This window comes from Choloepus didactylus, chromosome X (assembly GCF_015220235.1).
Source record: "Choloepus didactylus isolate mChoDid1 chromosome X, mChoDid1.pri, whole genome shotgun sequence".
Classification (NCBI taxonomy): domain Eukaryota; kingdom Metazoa; phylum Chordata; class Mammalia; order Pilosa; family Megalonychidae; genus Choloepus; species Choloepus didactylus.
Window position 1 is genome coordinate 73,351,313 of NC_051334.1, and position 19,486 is coordinate 73,370,798.

Here is a 19,486-nt window from a genome sequence, read left to right on the forward strand (position 1 = left end):
TGCAGATGATATGATCTTATATCTAGAAAACCCTGAGAAATCGACGATACAGCTACTAGAGCTAATAAACAAATTTAGCAAAGTAGCGGGATACAAGGTTAATGCACATAAGTCAGTAATGTTTCTATATGCTAGAAATGAACAAACTGAAGAGACACTCAAGAAAAAGATACCATTTTCAATAGCAACTAAAAAAATCAAGTACCTAGGAATAAACTTAACCAAAGATGTAAAAGACCTATACAAAGAAAACTACATAACTCTACTAAAAGAAATAGAAGGGGACCTTAAAAGATGGAAAAATATTCCATGTTCATGGATAGGAAGGCTAAATGTCATTAAGATGTCAATTCTACCCAAACTCATCTACAGATTCAATGCAATCCCAATCAAAATTCCAACAACCTACTTGCAGACTTGGAAAAGCTAGTTATCAAATTTATTTGGAAAGGGAAGATGCCTCGAATTGCTAAAGACACTTTAAAAAAGAAAAACGAAGTGGGAGGACTTACACTCCCTGACTTTGAAGCTTATTATAAAGCCACAGTTGCCAAAACAGCATGGTACTGGCACAAAGATAGACATATAGATCAATGGAATCGAATTGAGAATTCGGAGATAGACCCTCAGATCTATGGCCGACTGATCTTTGATAAGGCCCCCAAAGTCACTGAACTGAGTCATAATGGTCTTTTCAACAAATGGGGCTGGGAGAGTTGGATATCCATATCCAAAAGAATGAAAGAGGACCCCTACCTCACCCCCTACACAAAAATTAACTCAAAATGGACCAAAGATCTCAATATAAAAGAAAGTACCATAAAACTCCTAGAAGATAATGTAGGAAAACATCTTCAAGACCTTGTATTAGGCGGCCACTTCCTAGACTTTACACCCAAAGCACAAGCAACAAAAGAGAAAATAGATAAATGGGAACTCCTCAAGCTTAGAAGTTTCTGCACCTCAAAGGAATTTCTCAAAAAGGTAAAGAGGCAGCCAACTCAATGGGAAAAAATTTTTGGAAACCATGTATCTGACAAAAGACTGATATCTTGCATATATAAAGAAATCCTACAACTCAATGACAATAGTACAGTCGGCCCAATTATAAAATGGGCAAAAGATATGAAAAGACAGTTCTCTGAAGAGGAAATACAAATGGCCAAGAAACACATGTAAAAATGTTCAGCTTCACTAGCTATTAGAGAGATGCAAATTAAGACCACAATGAGATACCATCTAACACCGATTAGAATGGCTGCCATTAAACAAACAGGAAACTACAAATGCTGGAGGGGATGTGGAGAAATTGGAACTCTTATTCACTGTTGGTGGGACTGTATAATGGTTCAGCCACTCTGGAAGTCAGTCTGGCAGTTCCTTAGAAAACTAGATATAGAGTTACCATTCGATCCAGCGATTGCACTTCTCGGTATATACCCGGAAGATCTGAAAGCAGTGACACGAACAGATATCTGCACGCCAATGTTCATAGCAGCATTATTCACAATTGCCAAGAGATGGAAACAACCCAAATGTCCTTCAACAGATGAGTGGATAAATAAAATGTGGTATATACACACGATGGAATACTACACGGCAGTAAGAAGGAACGATCTCGTGAAACATATGACAACATGGATGAACCTTGAAGACATAATGCTGAGCGAAATAAGCCAGGCACAAAAAGAGAAATATTATATGCTACCACTAATGTGAACTTTGAAAAATGTAAAACAAATGGTTTATAATGTAGAATGTAGGGGAACTAGCAATAGAGAGCAATTAAGGAAGGGGGAACAATAATCCAAGAAGAACAGATAAGCTATTTAACGTTCTGGGGATGCCCAGGAATGACTATGGTCTGTTAATTTCTGATGGATATAGTAGGAGCAAGTTCACAGAAATGTTGCTATATTAGGTAACTTTCTTGGGGTAAAGTAGGAACATGTTGGAAGTTAAGCAGTTATCTTAGGTTAGTTGTCTTTTTCTTACTCCCTTGTTATGGTCTCTTTGAAATGTTCTTTTATTGTATGTTTGTTTTCTTTTTAACTTTTTTTTCATACAGTGATTTAAAAAAGAAGGGAAAGTTAAAAAAAAAAAAAGAAAAAGAAAAACAAGGAAAAAAAAAAGATGTAGTGCTCCCTTGAGGAGCCTGTGGAGAATGCAGGGGTATTCGCCTACCCCACCTCCATGGTTGCTAACATGACCACAGACATAGGGGACTGGTGGTTTGATGGGTTGAGCCCTCTACCACAGGTTTTACCCTTGGGAAGACGGTTGCTGCAAAGGAGAGGCTAGGCCTCCCTATGGTTGTGCCTAAGAGCCTCCTCCCGAATGCCTCTTTGTTGCTCAGATGTGGCCCTCTCTCGCTAGCTAAGCCAACTTGAAAGGTGAAATCACTGCCCTCCCCCCTACGTGGGATCAGACACCCAGGGGAGTGAATCTCCCTGGCAACGTGGAATATGACTCCCGGGGAGGAATGTAGACCTGGCATCGTGGGACGGAGAACATCTTCTTGACCAAAAGGGGGATGTGAAAGGAAATGAAATAAGCTTCAGTGGCAGAGAGAATCCAAAAGGAGCCGAGAGGTCACTCTGGTGGGCACTCTTACGCACACTTTAGACAACCCTTTTTAGGTTCTAAAGAATTGGGGTAGCTGGTGGTGGATACCTGAAACTATCAAACTACAACCCAGAACCCATGAATCTCGAAGACAGTTGTATAAAAATGTAGCTTATGAGGGGTGACAAGGGGATTGGGAAAGCCATAAGGACCACACTCCACTTTGTCTAGTTTATGGATGGATGAGTAGAAAAATAGGGGAAGGAAACAAACAGACAAAGGTACCCAGTGTTCTTTTTTACTTCAATTGCTCTTTTTCACTCTAATTATTATTCTTGTTATTCTTGTGTGTGTGCTAATGAAGGTGTCAGGGATTGATTTGGGTGATGAATGTACAACTATGTAATGGTACTGTGAACAATCGAAAGTACGATTTGTTTTGTATGACTGCGTGGTATATGAATATATCTCAATAAAATGAAGATTAAAAAAAAAAAAAAAAAAAAGAGACATAATGCTGAGCAAAATAAGCCAGGCACAAAAAGAGAGATATTGTATGTTACCACTAATGTGAATTCTGTGAAAAATGTACAATGTTTTATACTGTAGAATGTAGGGGACCTAGAGATACCAATTAGTGGAGGGGGAATGATAATCTAATAAGAACAGATAAACTATGGAGGGTAATCTCAATGTTATGGGAATGCTCAGGAATGATTATGGTTTGTAAACTTTCTTGGATATAGTAAGATCATGTTGGAAGCAATAGAGTTATTTTAGGTTTTTTTTTTCTCTTATTCCTTTGTTTTCTTAGGGGTTGTTAATTTTCTTGGGGTATGGTAGGAACATGTTGGAAGCAATGTAGTTATTTTAGATTATTTGTTTTTCTTACTCCTCTGTTTGGACATGGTTTATTAATTTTCTTGGGGTATGGTAGGAACATATTGGAAGCAAAGTAGTTATTTTAGGTTATTTGTTTTCCTTAATCCATTGCTTTGTTTGAAATGTTGTGGGGTTTTTTTGGTTGTTGTTTGCCTGTTTGTTTTTAATTTTTTGATAAACAAAGTTAAAAAATTGAAAAAATCAGTAGAAAAATGGGAGTAAAAACTAAATGACAAATAGGGTGGGATGGGGGGATGGTTTGGGTATTCTCTTTTCACTTTTATTTTTTATTCTTATTCTGATTCTTTCTGATGTAAGGAAAATGTTCAGAAATAGATTGTGGTGATGAACGCATAACTATATGATCATACTGTGAACAGTTGATTGTATACCATGGATGACTGTATGGTTTGTGAATATATTTCAATAAAACTGAATTAAAAAAAAAAATAATTTGAATTGGAAAAAAAAATAAAAATAAAAAAAATAAAAAATAAATAAATAATGAGGCAGTAAACAAAACACTCACACCTGTAATAGCTGCCAAAAGTGATTTAGAAACCATTCAACACAAAGTTCCTTAGACACAGTGAATAGGCACATGGCTGAAGAGGTAAATTGAGTTGTTTGCTTAATTTTCACCTTCTAACAGAGTTTTCCCCCTCGCATAGCACACATGCACACAACACACACTGTCTCTCTCCCTGTCTTCCTTCCTCCACATCCCTCCCCCTAAACACACACTCTTTCTCTCACTTTTAGTTTTTCTTTCAGTGATTTGGGATTAGCTGAAAAGCTGAGGAAATGCCCCTTTCATGAAGTTTAGCTTTGAAAGGAATGTGTGTTCTTTCATCTAAGACTATACAGGGTAACTTTCTAAGTACAAAAGTCTCTGGGCTTTAGTATGATGAAGCTTTATGTTAAAGTAAAGAAATCTGGAGAAATAATGCAGTCTTCTAAATTCATCCTCTTGGTTCAGGGGTCATTTTGTACATGTTCCTCTCAAGGTCCAACTTTCTGTAAGTATGTAAGTATGAGAAACACACTTTTCTCAACCTGGTTGCTGATAAGCACAGGGACCAGCTGCAGTACTGGATCACAGAAGGAGTTTTTTTCCCAAATGCCTTCTAACATTTTCATAAGTGAACATTCTCTGTTTGCACTGCAACCATTATTCTCTTTGACTGGAGGAGTTTCTGGCTATAATTCTCCCAAAATTACATTAGCAATCCCTGGAAACTCTCATTCTTGAAGCTGAAGTTCATGTTACCCACAGAGCACTGTCTAGCTTGGAAATCACTGATAGGCTTGGAAATGCTGGGACACCAGACGGCCTAATATGCCCCATCCTGTGTGTCTACCCCATCCAGAGACTAATGAGGGGAAAGTGGACCTGACTGCTGGGGGTAAATCAGTCCTCCTTATAGAACCTTAGCTTGGAAAGGAATTTAGATCATCGAAACCAAGCTCCTCATTTCACAGATGAAGAAACTAAGGCTCAGGAAGAAGGGATTTTCCCAAAGTGTGTTCATGGCAGAGCTGGGGCTTACATCCTTATCTCTTGACTACAGATTCCCTGTTCTTTCCACTACACTAGCTGAAATTGAAATGTGGGTGCTGAATAAGCCTGGTTTGGAAGCTTCCCAAAACTGAAGGGAGGTGGTTTTCCTGTTTAGCATCTTGAAATTGGCTAGATCTAGAAACTGGGCAGATTCAATATTTTGCTAAGTGCAGGGAGAACAACTAAAGTCATGCCTCTAGGTCTTTAAGGCTACAGGGACTCTTCCTGGGAAAGATGCTTTCTGGACCTTCCTTCCTTCTTCCCTGGGGAAGGGGTCCTGCAATGACCCTATTGTTTCATTCCAAAGGCAGATGTGCTTAGACATGGTCACATGTCTTCATGAGTGGCATTGCCATGAGGATTTGGTTTCTTGGACATGAGGCATTATTCCTAAAGGAGGACCTGATTAATCAGGACAGGATTCTCCTGCCAAAGAAAAGCAAGTCTGAAGAGCAGGGAAACTGAGTCAGAAAGAAGGTTTTTGAGTGAGACTTGAAAGGGCTGTATTTAAAACCAGTTATCACAGATGAAGTCACTGTAATGGAGTCTGGTAAAAGGCTTCCATTCCTGGGACTTCCACAAAATTGTGCGAAGGTGGTGAGGTGAAAGAAGACATCCACCCATGACCACCTGCAGTGTTTCAGTGGAGCTGCACAAAGCAGAGGAAGTAAACAGGAGGAGTTGGAGGTTTGGGTTCAAGACCACAGTTATGACTCATTTAACATAACCAAATCCTGATAGGAAGGTTGGATGACCTGGAATATAGGAATAGGAAGACAGACTCTTCTAGAAGGATCATGAGGAGGAAAGGGAGAGGACTTGGTGGGCTTGATTAATAATGCATTGGAGAATAGGACCTCTGAGGAAAGACTGGGAAACTGGATTATTTAGCCTATAAAAAAGGTTAATAGGTGACTTAGTATCTTCAGGTATATGAGGGTTATTGTGAGTATGATGCTAACTATTCTCTATCTCCACAAAGAATAGAATAAGAGCTTAAGCTCCATAGGAGGTGTTTCAGTTAAATATACAGAAGAACTTCCCAACAGTGAGGGGTGATACACATTGGAACATGTTATGCAGGGAGTTTGCAGAATTTCCATTCCCAGAGATCTTTAAAAATAGGGTTTAGAGGGTCACCTGAGAAAGCAAAACCTGATGCCTTCTCCTCAGCTCTTTCTTCTCTCCGTCTCCCCTTCTCCCCCCGCCCCTGCCCCCATGCCTGTCCTCTCCAAAAAGCCTTCTCATTCCTCATTCCCAAACAGCACAACCCCCATCCCAACCCCCACTTCCTGTATATTCTGAGGCGATAGGAAACCTTCCTGGAGCTGGCTGATGGGGAGAGCACAGCAGAGCTTGCAGGCATATTTTTCCTCAGGTCAGGCTGCCCTCCTAGCTTCCTGTTGTTATCCACATCAAGTCCACCAAACTGGGCAGTAAACATGAAAGCCACACTCTTCAGCAGTAGCTCAATTCCAAAAAGAACTGCAAAGTGACCCACAGGTCTAGCCCCTCAGTAGTTATCCTTTGGACTCAGCTGAAACGTAACCTCCTTTTTGAAGCCTTCCCTGACCTCTTAAGTGTTTTGAATGTACAACTAATGTAGCACTTCTAAATTGTGACTGTGTCTGTTTCTCCACTAGACTGTGGGCTCCTTGAGGGCTCTTTATTTCTATATCCTCAAAGCTAGCTCAGAAAATGTTTATTGAATGAAATGGGGTAGAGAGACTGTAAGTGTGGGTGTGTGTGTATCATATGTGATAAAAGTATGTAACTCTTTAACAGCAGGTATTCCCAGAGGGCAGACTTTGCATCACTAGGAATCTGTATACTCCTGACAGTAAATAACTATAAATGTAACATTGAATCTTGTTTTTCAGGAAAGAAGGCAGGGCCTCCTGGGCCCAATGGCCCTCCAGGACCTCCAGGACCTCCAGGGCCCCAGGGACCCCCAGGGATTCCAGGAATTCCTGGAATTCCAGGAACAACTGTTATGGGACCACCTGGCCCTCCAGGTCCTCCAGGTCCTCAAGGACCCCCTGGCCTCCAGGGACCTTCTGGTGAGTTCCTCTGTCTCCCTAACCCCCTAGGCTCCTTATAAGTACTTTAGTACAGCAGGAGTGTGTGATCCTGAGAGAGGTTTCAAATGGTAGTGATGGGATTGGTCTGCAATAAGAAATGCAGATTTACTAGCCCAGTGTAGAACTAGGAAGTGAACAAGCCAGTATGGCCTGGCCACTTCTAACTTTTTGTTTGCACCAACCTGTCAAGGACAAGTCACCTGTCCTTGCCCCATCTCAACTTTTGCATCACAAACCTTCCCTGACTCTAAGCCTCCCTGTAATGGGCCTGTACATGCCAGTAAATTCATATGAGCTAAATACAGAGGCACAGTGGGTTCACTAGAGTTCCTGTGGGGGAAGAATTTGGTCTGCTCTGATTCCCAGCATCTAGCTCCACGTGCTGATGTTTGCATGGAACTTGACTATAAGGAGGAACATTGAGGACTGGTTTCAGCCCATGAACTCTGAAGGGCCTTCCCATAAAGATAGACAAGTTGTCACTGATAGTCAAGGAGCTGGAAACTTATGAGTCCTTCAGGCTGTGGCACCAAGACCGTTCTGTCCAGCAACCAAGTGCTTCTTGCACTAGATCTTTATCCCCACCACACTGCCCATTCAAATGCCACCTACAATCACTTTGCATCTTTCCCCTTGGGCCCAGAAGGGCATCCAAAGGTATGAATGCAGATCCAAACCTGCCTAATTGACATTGATAAGAGTCAGGCTGCCTGGGCTTATGACAATTGTTATTTCTTTCCCCTGCTCCCGTCCTGTTTCTTGGGGCTTTACAGAAATGGACTGGTTATAGCTGATTTCTCCAAGTCCAAGAATTCTGCAGCAGGACTCAGCTTCTTTGACTTGTAGTTCAAACAGGGCTAATAATGTTTCATCATGGCTGTTGGCACAAGAGTTAGCTAAGGATTGTTTTCATCCAATCATAGGACAAATATTAATTGAGTGCTTTCTATATTCAGGAGATATATTGATGAGTGGTCCCTGTCCTCCTGGAGTTTATGTCCTAGAGAAAGAGAGACAATTAAAGAAACAAGATAATTACAAATGGTAATGAGCTCCATGAATAAAATAAATAGAAAGGGAGCAAAAGACTAGAGCAGGGTGGTAGAGAAGCACAAACCAATGTCTCAGGGGCTCAGGGTGACAGGAATGTCCTCTCATCTCTGCCACGGGTGTTCAGTGGGGCTTGCTTTGGGCCAGCCTTTGCAAGAGGGCAGTTGCCCATCTGGGTGCTCGGTCCACTAAAGATGCAGATCATGGACAGGAAAGACAAGGAAGGAGTGTACTCTCCCATCCCAGGGTCCTTCATTTGCTCTCTGATTCTCCCTCCAACTCTGAGCCATGAAGAATAAAGCACAGTTACAACTGACCACAGGGAGCAAGGCTTTCTGCTACTGGTTGCCTAGGTGAGGAGAAAGGGAAGTAGAAAGAGTATGCCCTCTGACTGTTCTGTCCTGTTTTGCAGGTGCTGCTGATAAAGCCGGAACTCGAGAAAATCAGGTTGGCTGAGGATTGCTCTCTTCCTGGGGAGGAGGGAAGTCCATAGGCTAGAGTTACCTTTGACTTTGCTCCCCATTAAATTTGCCAAGGCTTTATTTTATAAGGATACCCTAGACTTTCTGATGCTTTTTAACTCACAGAATCCTCCCATCTGTATGAATAGTAAAGCTTTGCCCCAGGGTTTGCCTTCAGCTAAGGGAACTGAGTCTTGCCAGACCACGGAGTGTCACCATATCCAAGCTCAGTAAGCAACTGAAATGAACTGCCAGTCATACGTTTTCACCGGGGCCTCCAACTCCCCAGCCACCTCTGACACTTTGTCAGCACTCAGACCACCTGGGATCAGGAGCTTAGAAGCTTAAGAGTATGTCCTTGAAAAATAGCCAACTAGGTCCAGGCCAAATCCAGCCTGAGCTGCTGGCCTAATGACTTGATGGGCTCCTCCCTAATCTCTGAGCTTCCTAATCTCTCTATTGGCAAGTTTCTGCTGCCTTGCCTGGTCTCATCTCAGCAGCCTTCACTACAGCTGTTTGGCCAGTGATAAATCTACACAGCTGCACAGCACTTGATAGATTTTTTGCAGGGCAATTTTATATCCATCACCTCATTTGATCTTCAAACATCCCTGTGAAGGAGGCCAGGCAGAGATTCTTATAATCCCCATTTTACAGGTAGGGAAATAAGGCTCGGAGGCATTACATTTGACTAAGGTCACATAGCAAGGAGGTGGCAGAGCTACAAAATCATACCACCCTCTAGTAGAAATGTGGTCACTAGCAACCCAAGACAGGGGGGAGGGAGCAGAATCGGGAATCAGGATTCGAGAGGAGACTGGAAATTTGAGGTAGAAACGTAGGAACCTGTAGCTGAGCAAGCAGCCATTACTCACAGTGACCACTCTATCCTTATCCTCCCAGCCAGCTGTGGTGCATCTACAGGGCCAAGGGTCAGCAATTCAAGTCAAGAATGGTAAGAGTCAAAGTAGGCTCTCTTCCTAAGAGGAGCTCCTCCCCTCCCTCCCCCGCACCCCCCACCCCTGTCCTCCCCACCCCCCATCCCCACCGCCTCCAAATTATCACCTAGGCCAGCAAAGTACCCTTGGCTGGTTTAGAGGGCCATTCTCTACTCCATCTCGCCCTCTGGTGGCTGTCCTGCATAATTGCTTGTGCCAAGACCAGTTGCTACATTCAAATTGCATTCAGAATCACTAATGATGAAACTGAAAAGGACTTAAGACATTTAACCTGGGGGTTCTTGGGGAATAGCAGTTAGATAAGAGTCACCCTAGGGATAGGTGTAGCTTGATAAGCATTTTCACAATATGGATTAGAGAAGGTAAAACTACACAAAACCAAATTCTCCTTGTGTGATGGATCCACACAGAAAATGGGTGCAGGGGTGTTTCTCTCTGGGGTGGGGAGCATGTTAGAATTTCCAGGGGGCATGAGATACTAGTGTCTATCAAAAGAGGGAACGGATTAATAAGGTTGAGAAACTGATTTAATGTAATCCCTGCCTTTAAAAGATGAGACAGCAGAGTCCCAGAGAGATTGGATCATACCAAAATAAATCATACTGCCTTATATTTGTACGGTACTTTAGGGTTTTCAACATACTTTCTTTGTCTTTTATTTCATTTGATCCTCACGACAACCCTGTGGGGGAGGTATTAGCTCCTTTTTACAGAGACAGAAACTGAAGGTCAGAGAGGTTAATTAACTTGTCCAAGACTTCATAGTTTAAGTGTAGGAACTGGGGTTCAACACTACATCTGTCAGCTCTTTCCACTACACAGTGCTGCTTCAGTGATGTGTATATACACTCCACTAAATGACTAGGTTCATTTTCTTCCCCCAAAGAGACATGAACATTCATTAAAGAACAAACCTTTGAAATAATGTCCAATCTCTGAGGTGAACAAAGCCTAAAATTCATGAACCCCTGGGAGCCTTGGGAAGCAGCAAGCCTGCCAAGATGCAAGATGCTTACAGAGCTTGGAAGTGAAAGGAGGGGCTGTAAGAGTGGAAAAAATAAATGAAGGTTGAGAAACCTGCCCCATGAGGACAGCCTCTAAGAGCCCATTAGGTTGAAAACTGACTGGTCTGAGCTTCCTTAATGATTGGGCTTAGCTACTCCCCTGACTGCCACCTGGATGCCTGACTAATAGCTTCAGAAATGTAACAAGAAACAGAATGGCACTAAAACCAAGCAGTCCTGCTGGGATCAGGTGCCATGGGCCCCAGGGCACTGGGTGGGCCATGATCATCTGTCCAGGGAGGACTGAGACGGTTCAGGAAATAGATTTGTTTGGGTATCTGGAAGGGTGGCCACAGGGTTTATTCTGTGCCAGCAGTTGCTGATTTTGCTACCATTCCCACTCCTCTGAGCCAATCCCTAGTACTAGTGTGTGCTGAACTTTGGTTCTACCAGAAGCACAAGTGAAGGAGACAGGGATGTGAGGACATCAAGCAGAGCATCCCATAGAAGAGCCCTAATTCTACCTATCACCTCTAGGAAAGAGGCCAACTTTTCCAGAAGGCCTGATTCCTCACACCTCAGAGAGGCAGGCCTCCTGAGACTGGCCCGGGATGGATGTTCAAAATGTAATTTCTTGAATAAAGAAACATAATTTCTTGGGTGATGGTTTAGAGGGGGAAAGACCCCAATGGGCTTGGTCTCTTTCCTCTCATAGTGGGAAAGCACATCCTTCTTTCTGCAGAGTGGAAAGGGAAGCTTTTCCCTCTCCCCTCACATGCTGGCTCCCCCTGTCCAGTCAAGGCAGATGATTGCCCTTCCACCCTTGACTGGTGTGGGGCTAACAGACAGATGCTTTGCCAAGGGTGCCACAGCTCCCAGACACCCTCTCCTATTCCTCTGGATGGTTCTAGTGCAGCTGTGCAGTCTATCCCATACTCTCATGAAGATCCTTCTCACCTATGGAGCTTTGTTACTGATGGTCCCTAGCTCTGGCTGCCATGGAACGTGAATCACTCCTGCTTCCGAAGGTTCTCCAGATAGACAGTTCATTGTACTGAGTGGTTTCCTGAGGATCCATGGAGGCTTTCCAGAAAGGAGTAGGGGTAGAGGAGCTTTGAAAAGAAATATCTTGAGAGGAAAGGAGAAACCCCATGAACTTATGAGACAGGAGAGGGATTCAGGAGCTACAATTGGGAAAGTAAAATTGAATAATAAGACCTAGCCTGCCACTCAGTGTCTGAGTTTTGCCTATACAGGCCCCAAAACAACAAAGATAGAGCAGTGTGCCCATTCTTCTCTCACCACTCCCCCCACCCCAAATTCCAGCTAGAAGGTGTTCAGTAAAGACTCTTCCCAATGAAGTGGTCGGGAAAGGAGAGAAGACAGGCATAGCGAAGGGGGCCTGAGGCAAGCCTGGTAGCCATCTTACAAAAGAAGACACCTTCACTGCTTCCAAATGCAGTTCTTAAATCTTAGCCTTCTGGGCTGTCCCGGTTGTGGTGGGATAGGGGTGGGGGTGTGTACTGTTTGCTATTTCTTGTTTCTATTGCTCATATCATTCTGACATGTACTGAGTGTCTACCCTTCTCTCATACTGAGATCTTTCAGGTGGAGTACTCAATGACTGGTCTCGCATCACTATGAACCCCAAAGTGTTTAAACTACATCCCCGCAGCGGGGAGCTGGAGGTACTGGTGGACGGCACCTACTTCATCTATAGTCAGGTAGAAGTGAGTACGGTCTTAGGCCTAACTCTTCTTATATCCAGACTGCAGATCCAGTGCAGGCCACAGAGGGGCACTGTGGGGCCAGTCAAAACCAACCAATGGCTAACTTCCTGCTTTAGCAGGTGGTGAGGCAGGGGACGACGCACTTGGAGGGAGTTGAAAGGAAGAAAGGGAGGAGGGGTGCTTTGGGGCTTTATTTCCTTGCCAGATATCATTGAAAAAACTGAAAAGAGGCCCTTCCCACTGCTATCTCATTCCCTCCTGCAGGGCCCCAGGCCCATGGTGGATGCTACGGTGTTTCCATTCTGAGCTGTTTGGTTCTATTGCCAAACTTGAACGGGGTCTCAGTATATTCTTTGAAAGTCAATTCCAGGACAGCTGGGAACCCCTCTCCCCTCTCCACACTGCTAGCTTGGGTGTTATAATGCATAGTGCTTCTGCAGACTTTCCACCTCAAAAAGATTTCTGACTATCTTTCATTCCTCTTTCTCCCATTTTTTCCTCCATTCCTCTGTTTCTCTAATGATCTTGCCTCTTTCCTGCCATCATTCTCCCAGCCCTTTGCTCCCTTTGCTTTAGTCCTTTTCCTACCCCAGGCCCACTCCCCAGGTCTGCCAGCACTCCTTCACTTCCACCCCCAGTTGTTTGTCCTCACTGGGGTGGTTCCTCAGAGCTAGAGATAAATGAGCCTTAACGTTGGGGCTCCTGTGGGGCAGGCAGCAAGCACGTGGATGGGCAGAAAGACCACGGAGCCAGCAGCTGGGTCTCACAGAGAAGGTGGGTTCACAAGCATTTGCTAAGCCCACTGAGCATCCTGGCATAGCTTGGGTCCTGGCCCAGGAGATTACATGGCACTTCAATACTCTGCTCCTTCATGAAGAGCCAGTGGAGGGAGCTTCCTTTCATAAAGTAATTTGAGGTGAGGAATAACGGTCCAAACCCCAGGGGGCAGGTGGGTGTATCCCCAATGTCTGTGGGCTAAGCTCTATTTGGGGTTGGATGGGGAATGAAAGCTTGGGGTGAGGTTTGATGGATAAGAGTAGTGAAGGATGGAAAAATTAATTTTCCAAGCAAGTGGGTGTGGCCTCAAGCCTTGGGCACCATGCAGGCTGGGAAAATCCCCATAGGTTAGCATAGGTTAGCACTTCCTTCCGGCAAAAAGTAATGAAGTTAGGGGCCTGGGTTTTACCCTTCCAGATCCTTTATCTCATTTGGGGTGATTGCACTCCATCTTTCTGGATCGGTTTCCTCAAATATCAAAAGAGGGCCAAGGGGCGTTGTGAGAATCTGTGAGAGAAGTTCAGTTGCTGGGAGGGTGGGGGTGGGGGCAAGGGTGTGTGACTCCAAGCTGAGTGAGCTTCTGGTTAAAGAGCCAAAGAAACAGCAAGTTGTTATTGGGTACTCTCTGAGGAATCAGTGACTTCTAAGTTTGGACACAGACTCCTTGGGGCTTGAACTGGGAAGTTAGTCTGGGTGCATTTATTTCTGTAGCACTGATTGAGCACCTAATAAGTGCAGAGAGCACTGTGCTTCATGCCAGGGCTGAGGGGCATGGAGGGTGTAAAATAGCAAATAAGGCATGGTTCTTGCTCAGCCACCTGTGCCCCATGGAATGGGGTGGGGGGATGGAGAAGGAGCAGTACATAAGCCTCTTATCCTGCCCTTCCTGTTGGCCAACTATCACACCTTCAGGTGGCACCCACCCTTCACACCTGGGATACTGGGCAGCTCCTCTGAGAAGCTCCTGTATGTTCTTATCACAGGGGAGGGCCTCCACCCTCTCTTTCCTCTCTCCCCCAATCCCTTCTTGTTGCCTCTCACCCAGGTGTACTACATCAACTTCACTGACTTTGCCAGCTACGAGGTGGTGGTGGACGAGAAGCCCTTCCTGCAGTGCACTCGTAGCATCGAGACAGGCAAGACGAACTACAACACTTGTTATACCGCTGGTGTCTGCCTTCTCAAAGCCCGGCAGAAGATTGCAGTGAAGATGGTGCACGCCGACATCTCTATCAATATGAGCAAGCACACCACTTTCTTTGGGGCCATCAGGCTGGGTGAGGCCCCGGCATCCTAGATTCCCCCTGTTCTGCCCCCATCAATGCCTCTGCCCCAGGTTTGGGAGCTGAGACTCCCAGAGCCTCTAAGTGCTGCTGTTGAGTGAGGTATAATGATGTTGCAGCCTCAGAGAGAAATGCCCCAGTGCTATTTATTCCCCAGTGACTTCAGGATAACAAGCTTGACTTTCCAGAATGACCTTGAGTTAGCAGGACAGTTGATGGAGCCCCAGGGTTTGCATGAAACAGAACCACTTTCTTTGGTTCCATGTGGACTGGCTTATCACATGACTCTTCAACCCCAAGGTCCCTGTTGTCCAATTTATAGCTTATTGCACTAAAATAGAGGGTTCAGGGCAGCAGGCAAGAGAAAACCAAGGTGCACTCCAGACTCTGGGGGTGACCATCTGACCTGAAGGGGGCTGCTGCGTCAGGGGCACACCTGTAGCAAGCAGAAGTATGAGCATCTCTGGCTCCTATCTTGGGGGGCAGGGGCCATGAGGGGAGTGTTGTGGCCTGAGGAGGACTGGGAGGAAAAATGCAAGTGCTTGTGGCAGATACCAGGGGAGAAACTGCCAAGCGGTGCATCCTCAGCAGTGGAAGCATTCCTGCTGCTCCGAGTTACAGCCTGCAAGAAAGTCAGATGGCCCTTCCCACTCAGGCTGAGAGCCACATTTACAGGCAGCTTTCTGGGCTTTGGAGACAGGGGGTTTGGTCTTCCTCTTAATGATTGCAGGGAACAGCCACAAACATGCCTGCATCAGAACCGGAATCCATACTTGGACCCACGTGCCTTTCACTTTGTTTACAGCTGTGCTCCATGCTCAGAAAAGTACCTAGGGCCCCTCCCATTTGTCTCACTTCCCAGCTTGTCTAGAAATTTTGTCTTCTTTCCCTCAGAGTCTACCTCTGTCTGAGACAGGTGCCCAACCTGGGACCTGTGCTTCTGTGAGTCTGGGATACTCTTTAGCTTACCTGGGCACAAAGAGAGTGTCCCATTTATTAAGCAACATGAATATTATTCATTTAGTTGGGTTGTATCTGGGGCAAAGGGTTAGGTTGGATGACCTCCAAAAGTCCCTTTAAGTTCTAGTATTTGAGACTCTTAATAGGCAGTTACCATAATAACCTAATAAAATTCCCAAACCCTACACTGTTCCTTGGTATCAGCAAGGCAGAGCTTTTCTACCTGTCCTAGAAAGGGCAAGAGATGTGAGATAGGTCCAGAGGTTCTCTTGTCAAGTTTGTTGCAACCCAAGTGGTCATTAGCTCAGGCCTTATCTGAAAGGACAGCAGCCGATACCCTTTCTTTCCCCTGGCTACAGAAAGTCACCACAGAGCATAGCCCCCATAGATTCCAGGGCTGCTCACCTGGAATCCATGCTCAGATGAAACCAGCATCTAGGCATTGGGCAGGGCTTTGCCCCCTCGTTCAGGTCCAAAGGCACCTTCCCCCCTACTCCAAGCTTTCCACCAGATGATAAGGTGGGACCACTCAAGGACCTTGTTTTTTAATTGGGTCCTTAAGGCTATTCTTCTGCCTGGGTCCAGCCTGGCTTCCAGGTTCTAGGTCCAGTCCAAAGCCGGGGGGACCAACCTTGGACCTTCTGCTGCTCTTGCCCTAAAGCATATTTCCTTTTGAGGAGATGGGGGATAAGTTCCTTCAGGCAGCTGAAATCCTCCAAGAACTACAGGTACTTTTTTCTCAGCTGTGCCTTCCCTTTCTAAGCAACTGCACTGCTTGGCCCTTCAAGGGTCAGGGCAAGAGGTGTTGAGATATGCCTCTGTTGACTGGTTGCTAATGACAGCCTTACAACCCAAGGTGAGGCAACCTTTAGGCATATATCTGGCCCCAACTCCTAGAAAGCACCTTGAGCAGTCCTCAGTTGTATCAGGAATTGATGAGAACTTCTCCTTAAAGTTTATAAAGTACTTTCTCTTTTATTATATCAGTTGAGGAAAGGAGGGCAGATAATATCCCAAATCCCATTGTTTTAGATGAGGCTCAGAGGGATTAAATGATTTGACCAAGATCTCACCCAGTTTAAGTCAAGACCTGGGTCTTCGACCAGGTCTGACTCCAAAATTAGTGCTACTCCACAACACCGCAGCATTGTATTGAATTTGGGGTCTAGATAGAACCAATGAAAGTAGTAATGCAGAGCCAAAATCTCTTAGGATCCTATGGAGAAACCCAGAGATGCCCATTTTTATTTTATCCTTGATGGTCATGCCTGTGCTCTTGGTTGCCAAGGACCTCTGTGGCAGAAAAGCCAGACACTTATTAGGGAAATGGCCATCAGCCTTTGAGCTTTATGTTAAGGAACTTCCTGGCCTCACTTCCAAGCAGAGGTTTCCAGTACCCACAAAAGAGATGACCCACATGTTCTTTCATCCATCAAGTGAACCAACCATCCCTTATGTATGGAGTCCCTACTGTGGCTAAGGTCCTCCTTTGGTTACCCTTCAGACAGGTTACAAGAGCTGGTCCACTTCACACAGCTACTAGTTGCCTCCTTATCTCTTTCTGCCATACCACAGAGACCTTGTCCTACTGGCAGCTCAGAGATGGAGGGAAGACCTGAGAGAAGGCCAGTTCTAAAGCCAAAAGAGTGAGAGAAGGGAGAAGGAAAGGCCTTCCAAATTGTGCCTGTAAAGGACATAGTGACACCCCATCCTATTCTCCAGAAGTGGAGGGGAATTGGGGGGAATAGGATCCCCACACCATCCTTTATTCATTATGAACTCACAAAAGGAACCCCAGAGGGAAGGGGGTGATGATAGAAGCAGTAGGTAGCCAGGGAGCCCTGTTGCTGCAGTTATTGGCAAAGTGGTGAAGCAATTTACTGATAAGAGAATGGGAAATAGCTTTACAGTTTGGAATAATGCCAATGTGAGTTTACCAGAGGGCCAAGGCTAGCACAGAGAATGGGATGATGACGTTTGTGAGCAAACAAATGATAGAAGTTTCAAGGAGAATTGCATGGCAGAGACCTTTGCCAGCTTCTGGACTTCAACTGCCAGATGTTGGGGGCTGCTCAGCTCCATGGTTCCCTGGAAAATGTAGTATTTGCCTCATTTCCCCCTTTTCATCCATCCTGAGCCAAATTTATTTTCCTGAACAGGAAAGGGCTAGAAACCCCGAAGGTGAACAAAGACTGATCCACCAGTGAGTATGTGTGTTTTATGTAACTTCTGGTGGATGCAAATAGATTCAGAGAAATTTAGAGCTAGAATGGCCCTTAGAGAGAATCTAGCCAAACCTACATTCTACCCTATGTTACTCATGTGGAAACTGAGGCCCAGGGAGGGAAAGTGACCTGCCCAAGGTGGTAAACATGCTGAGACTAGAGCCCCCACCTCCTGAATCAGCAGAGTGAAGGGTAAGACAGTCGCTGCCCCACACAGGCCCCCTTCTTTCTGCTACCCACAGACTCGAGCTGGAAGGGCTTGGCCCCCTTCAGGAGCCTGGTGGGGCAGACAAGAGAGTAGCCACAGCCTTCATCAGAATTCTTCCTGAAGGCTTTTGGTTGGCCCTGTACCAGGAAGTCCTCAGACCACCCTGGTGCTGCCTCAGGTGCCATTCCTGCCTAGAGGCTCGCCTAAGCCATGTAAGCACAAAGAAAGAAGCTTTGAATCCATTTCACAGCTCTCTCCAGGAAGGGTTGGGGTGTGCCATTTCTTGATTCAAGAAGCTTCCTGCTGGGATGGAGAAATGGCTTTGTTGTGAGAATTGCCTGGAGCAGGCCCAATGCTGCTTTGGGGGTCAGTATCCAGTGTGAGATACTGTGTATATAAACTATACATAATGTATATAAACTGGGATGTAAGTTTGTGTAAATTAATCATTTGTTCTTTGCAAATAAAGCTCTTTTTTTCCCTCTCTCGAAACCACTTTGAGCACTTCCTATATGTTAGGTGTTTCTTTGCAAGTGACTCCACACGTGAGCTAGGGGAAAGACCAAAAGTCACTCATTTCAGAGGGGAACAGAAGTAAGGTAGTCTGGATTTCCTGTCAGAACATCCCACATCTTCTCTGCCCCAGGCCACACACATGCACACACCCCCATCCCTGTCACCTTGTAACTGCATGGTAGAGAGGCTAGATATCCTGCCAAAAGGAACATTGTTCTAGGGCAAAGACACACAGCTTAGAGCAGTCTCAGCTTGAGGCTGTGGCATATATAACAGATATTTCAGGCCTGAGCCCAAAGTAGCTTGGGTAGATCCAGCCTCCAGCTCCTCCCTGAGGTATCATCCCGTTTTGCAGATGAGGAAACCAATGCTCCAAGAGTTTAAGTAGCTCACCCAAAGTTACACAACCAGTACATGTGTCAGCCTGGTCTGATTCCTAGTCCAATGCAATTTCCACTCTACCATGCTGCCTCTACCACTTGGTCCCAAGGTCTTTGCATGGAGAAACCGTGTCAAGATTGTAATAAGGAAGAGGCTCAAAGGAAGGAGAGAGGACCAGACAGCAGCTCAGGAACACCTAGCCGCAAGAGGGTTCTGGGCAACTTTCACAACCACAGCTGCCTTTGCCCCCACTGTATCGGTGGAGAATTTGGCCCTTATACAACGATAAGCACACAGTAGCCTGTGAAAAATCTGAAATGGCCAGGTGTGCATGGGCTGGGTGTTGGCGCACAGGCAACCAGCTGAATTAGGTTAGAAATAGATTGATTTTTAAAAGGCATCCTGGAGACTGTTTAAAAGCACCTTATGGGAGCTCAGGAAAAATGCAGTCTCTGGCACGAGGAGGTCACAGAGACAGCAGAAAAGTGGAAGAATTTCTTTGCCCCACTGTGTACAAATCATCACATGAGGCAGGCACCCGGGGCAGAGGCAGCCGATCATTAAGGTAAATGCAAAGGCTGTTCCAAATCAAAGGGACAAACACAATGCAGGCAAATCACAGGGATCAGATGGCATCCACCAAGAGGGAGACAACAAATGGGTTGTGAGCCAAATTGTGTAATCTGCCATTGCCAACAACCATTGGGCCATGAGGCTGTGGGACTTGCCATTCATAGATTCATAGGAAGAGCTCTTTATGGCTGCCTGAAGCTGGGGACCTCACTTCCATCCTGAATGAGCTGGCTCAATCTCTAATAAAGGACAGATTTATAGAGCCAGGCA

At 45.3% G+C, this 19,486-nt stretch overlaps 1 protein-coding gene across 1 annotated transcript; it reads left to right on the plus strand.

Annotated features, from left to right (window-relative positions):
* The first annotated feature begins 4,786 nt into the window (after positions 1 to 4,786).
* On the plus strand, positions 4,787 to 18,297 carry EDA (ectodysplasin A). The gene is made up of 6 exons (XM_037820829.1): positions 4,787 to 4,853; positions 6,889 to 7,068; positions 8,552 to 8,586; positions 9,504 to 9,555; positions 12,163 to 12,293; positions 14,116 to 18,297. Exons 1-6 carry the CDS (start codon positions 4,787 to 4,789, stop codon positions 14,365 to 14,367), a joined length of 717 nt encoding a protein of 238 aa, XP_037676757.1. The 3' UTR covers positions 14,368 to 18,297.
* The last annotated feature ends 1,189 nt before the right edge of the window (positions 18,298 to 19,486 follow it).

Excerpts from the sequence above, each read along its gene's own strand:
- EDA (XM_037820829.1), top strand. The coding sequence starts at position 4,787 with ATGCCCCATCCTGTGTGTCTACCCCATCCAGAGACTAATGAGGGGAAA. Across the intron at positions 7,069-8,551 it reads TGGCCTCCAGGGACCTTCTG|GTGCTGCTGATAAAGCCGGA; the intron begins GTGAGTTCCTCT and ends CCTGTTTTGCAG. Across the intron at positions 9,556-12,162 it reads AGCAATTCAAGTCAAGAATG|ATCTTTCAGGTGGAGTACTC; the intron begins GTAAGAGTCAAA and ends TCTCATACTGAG.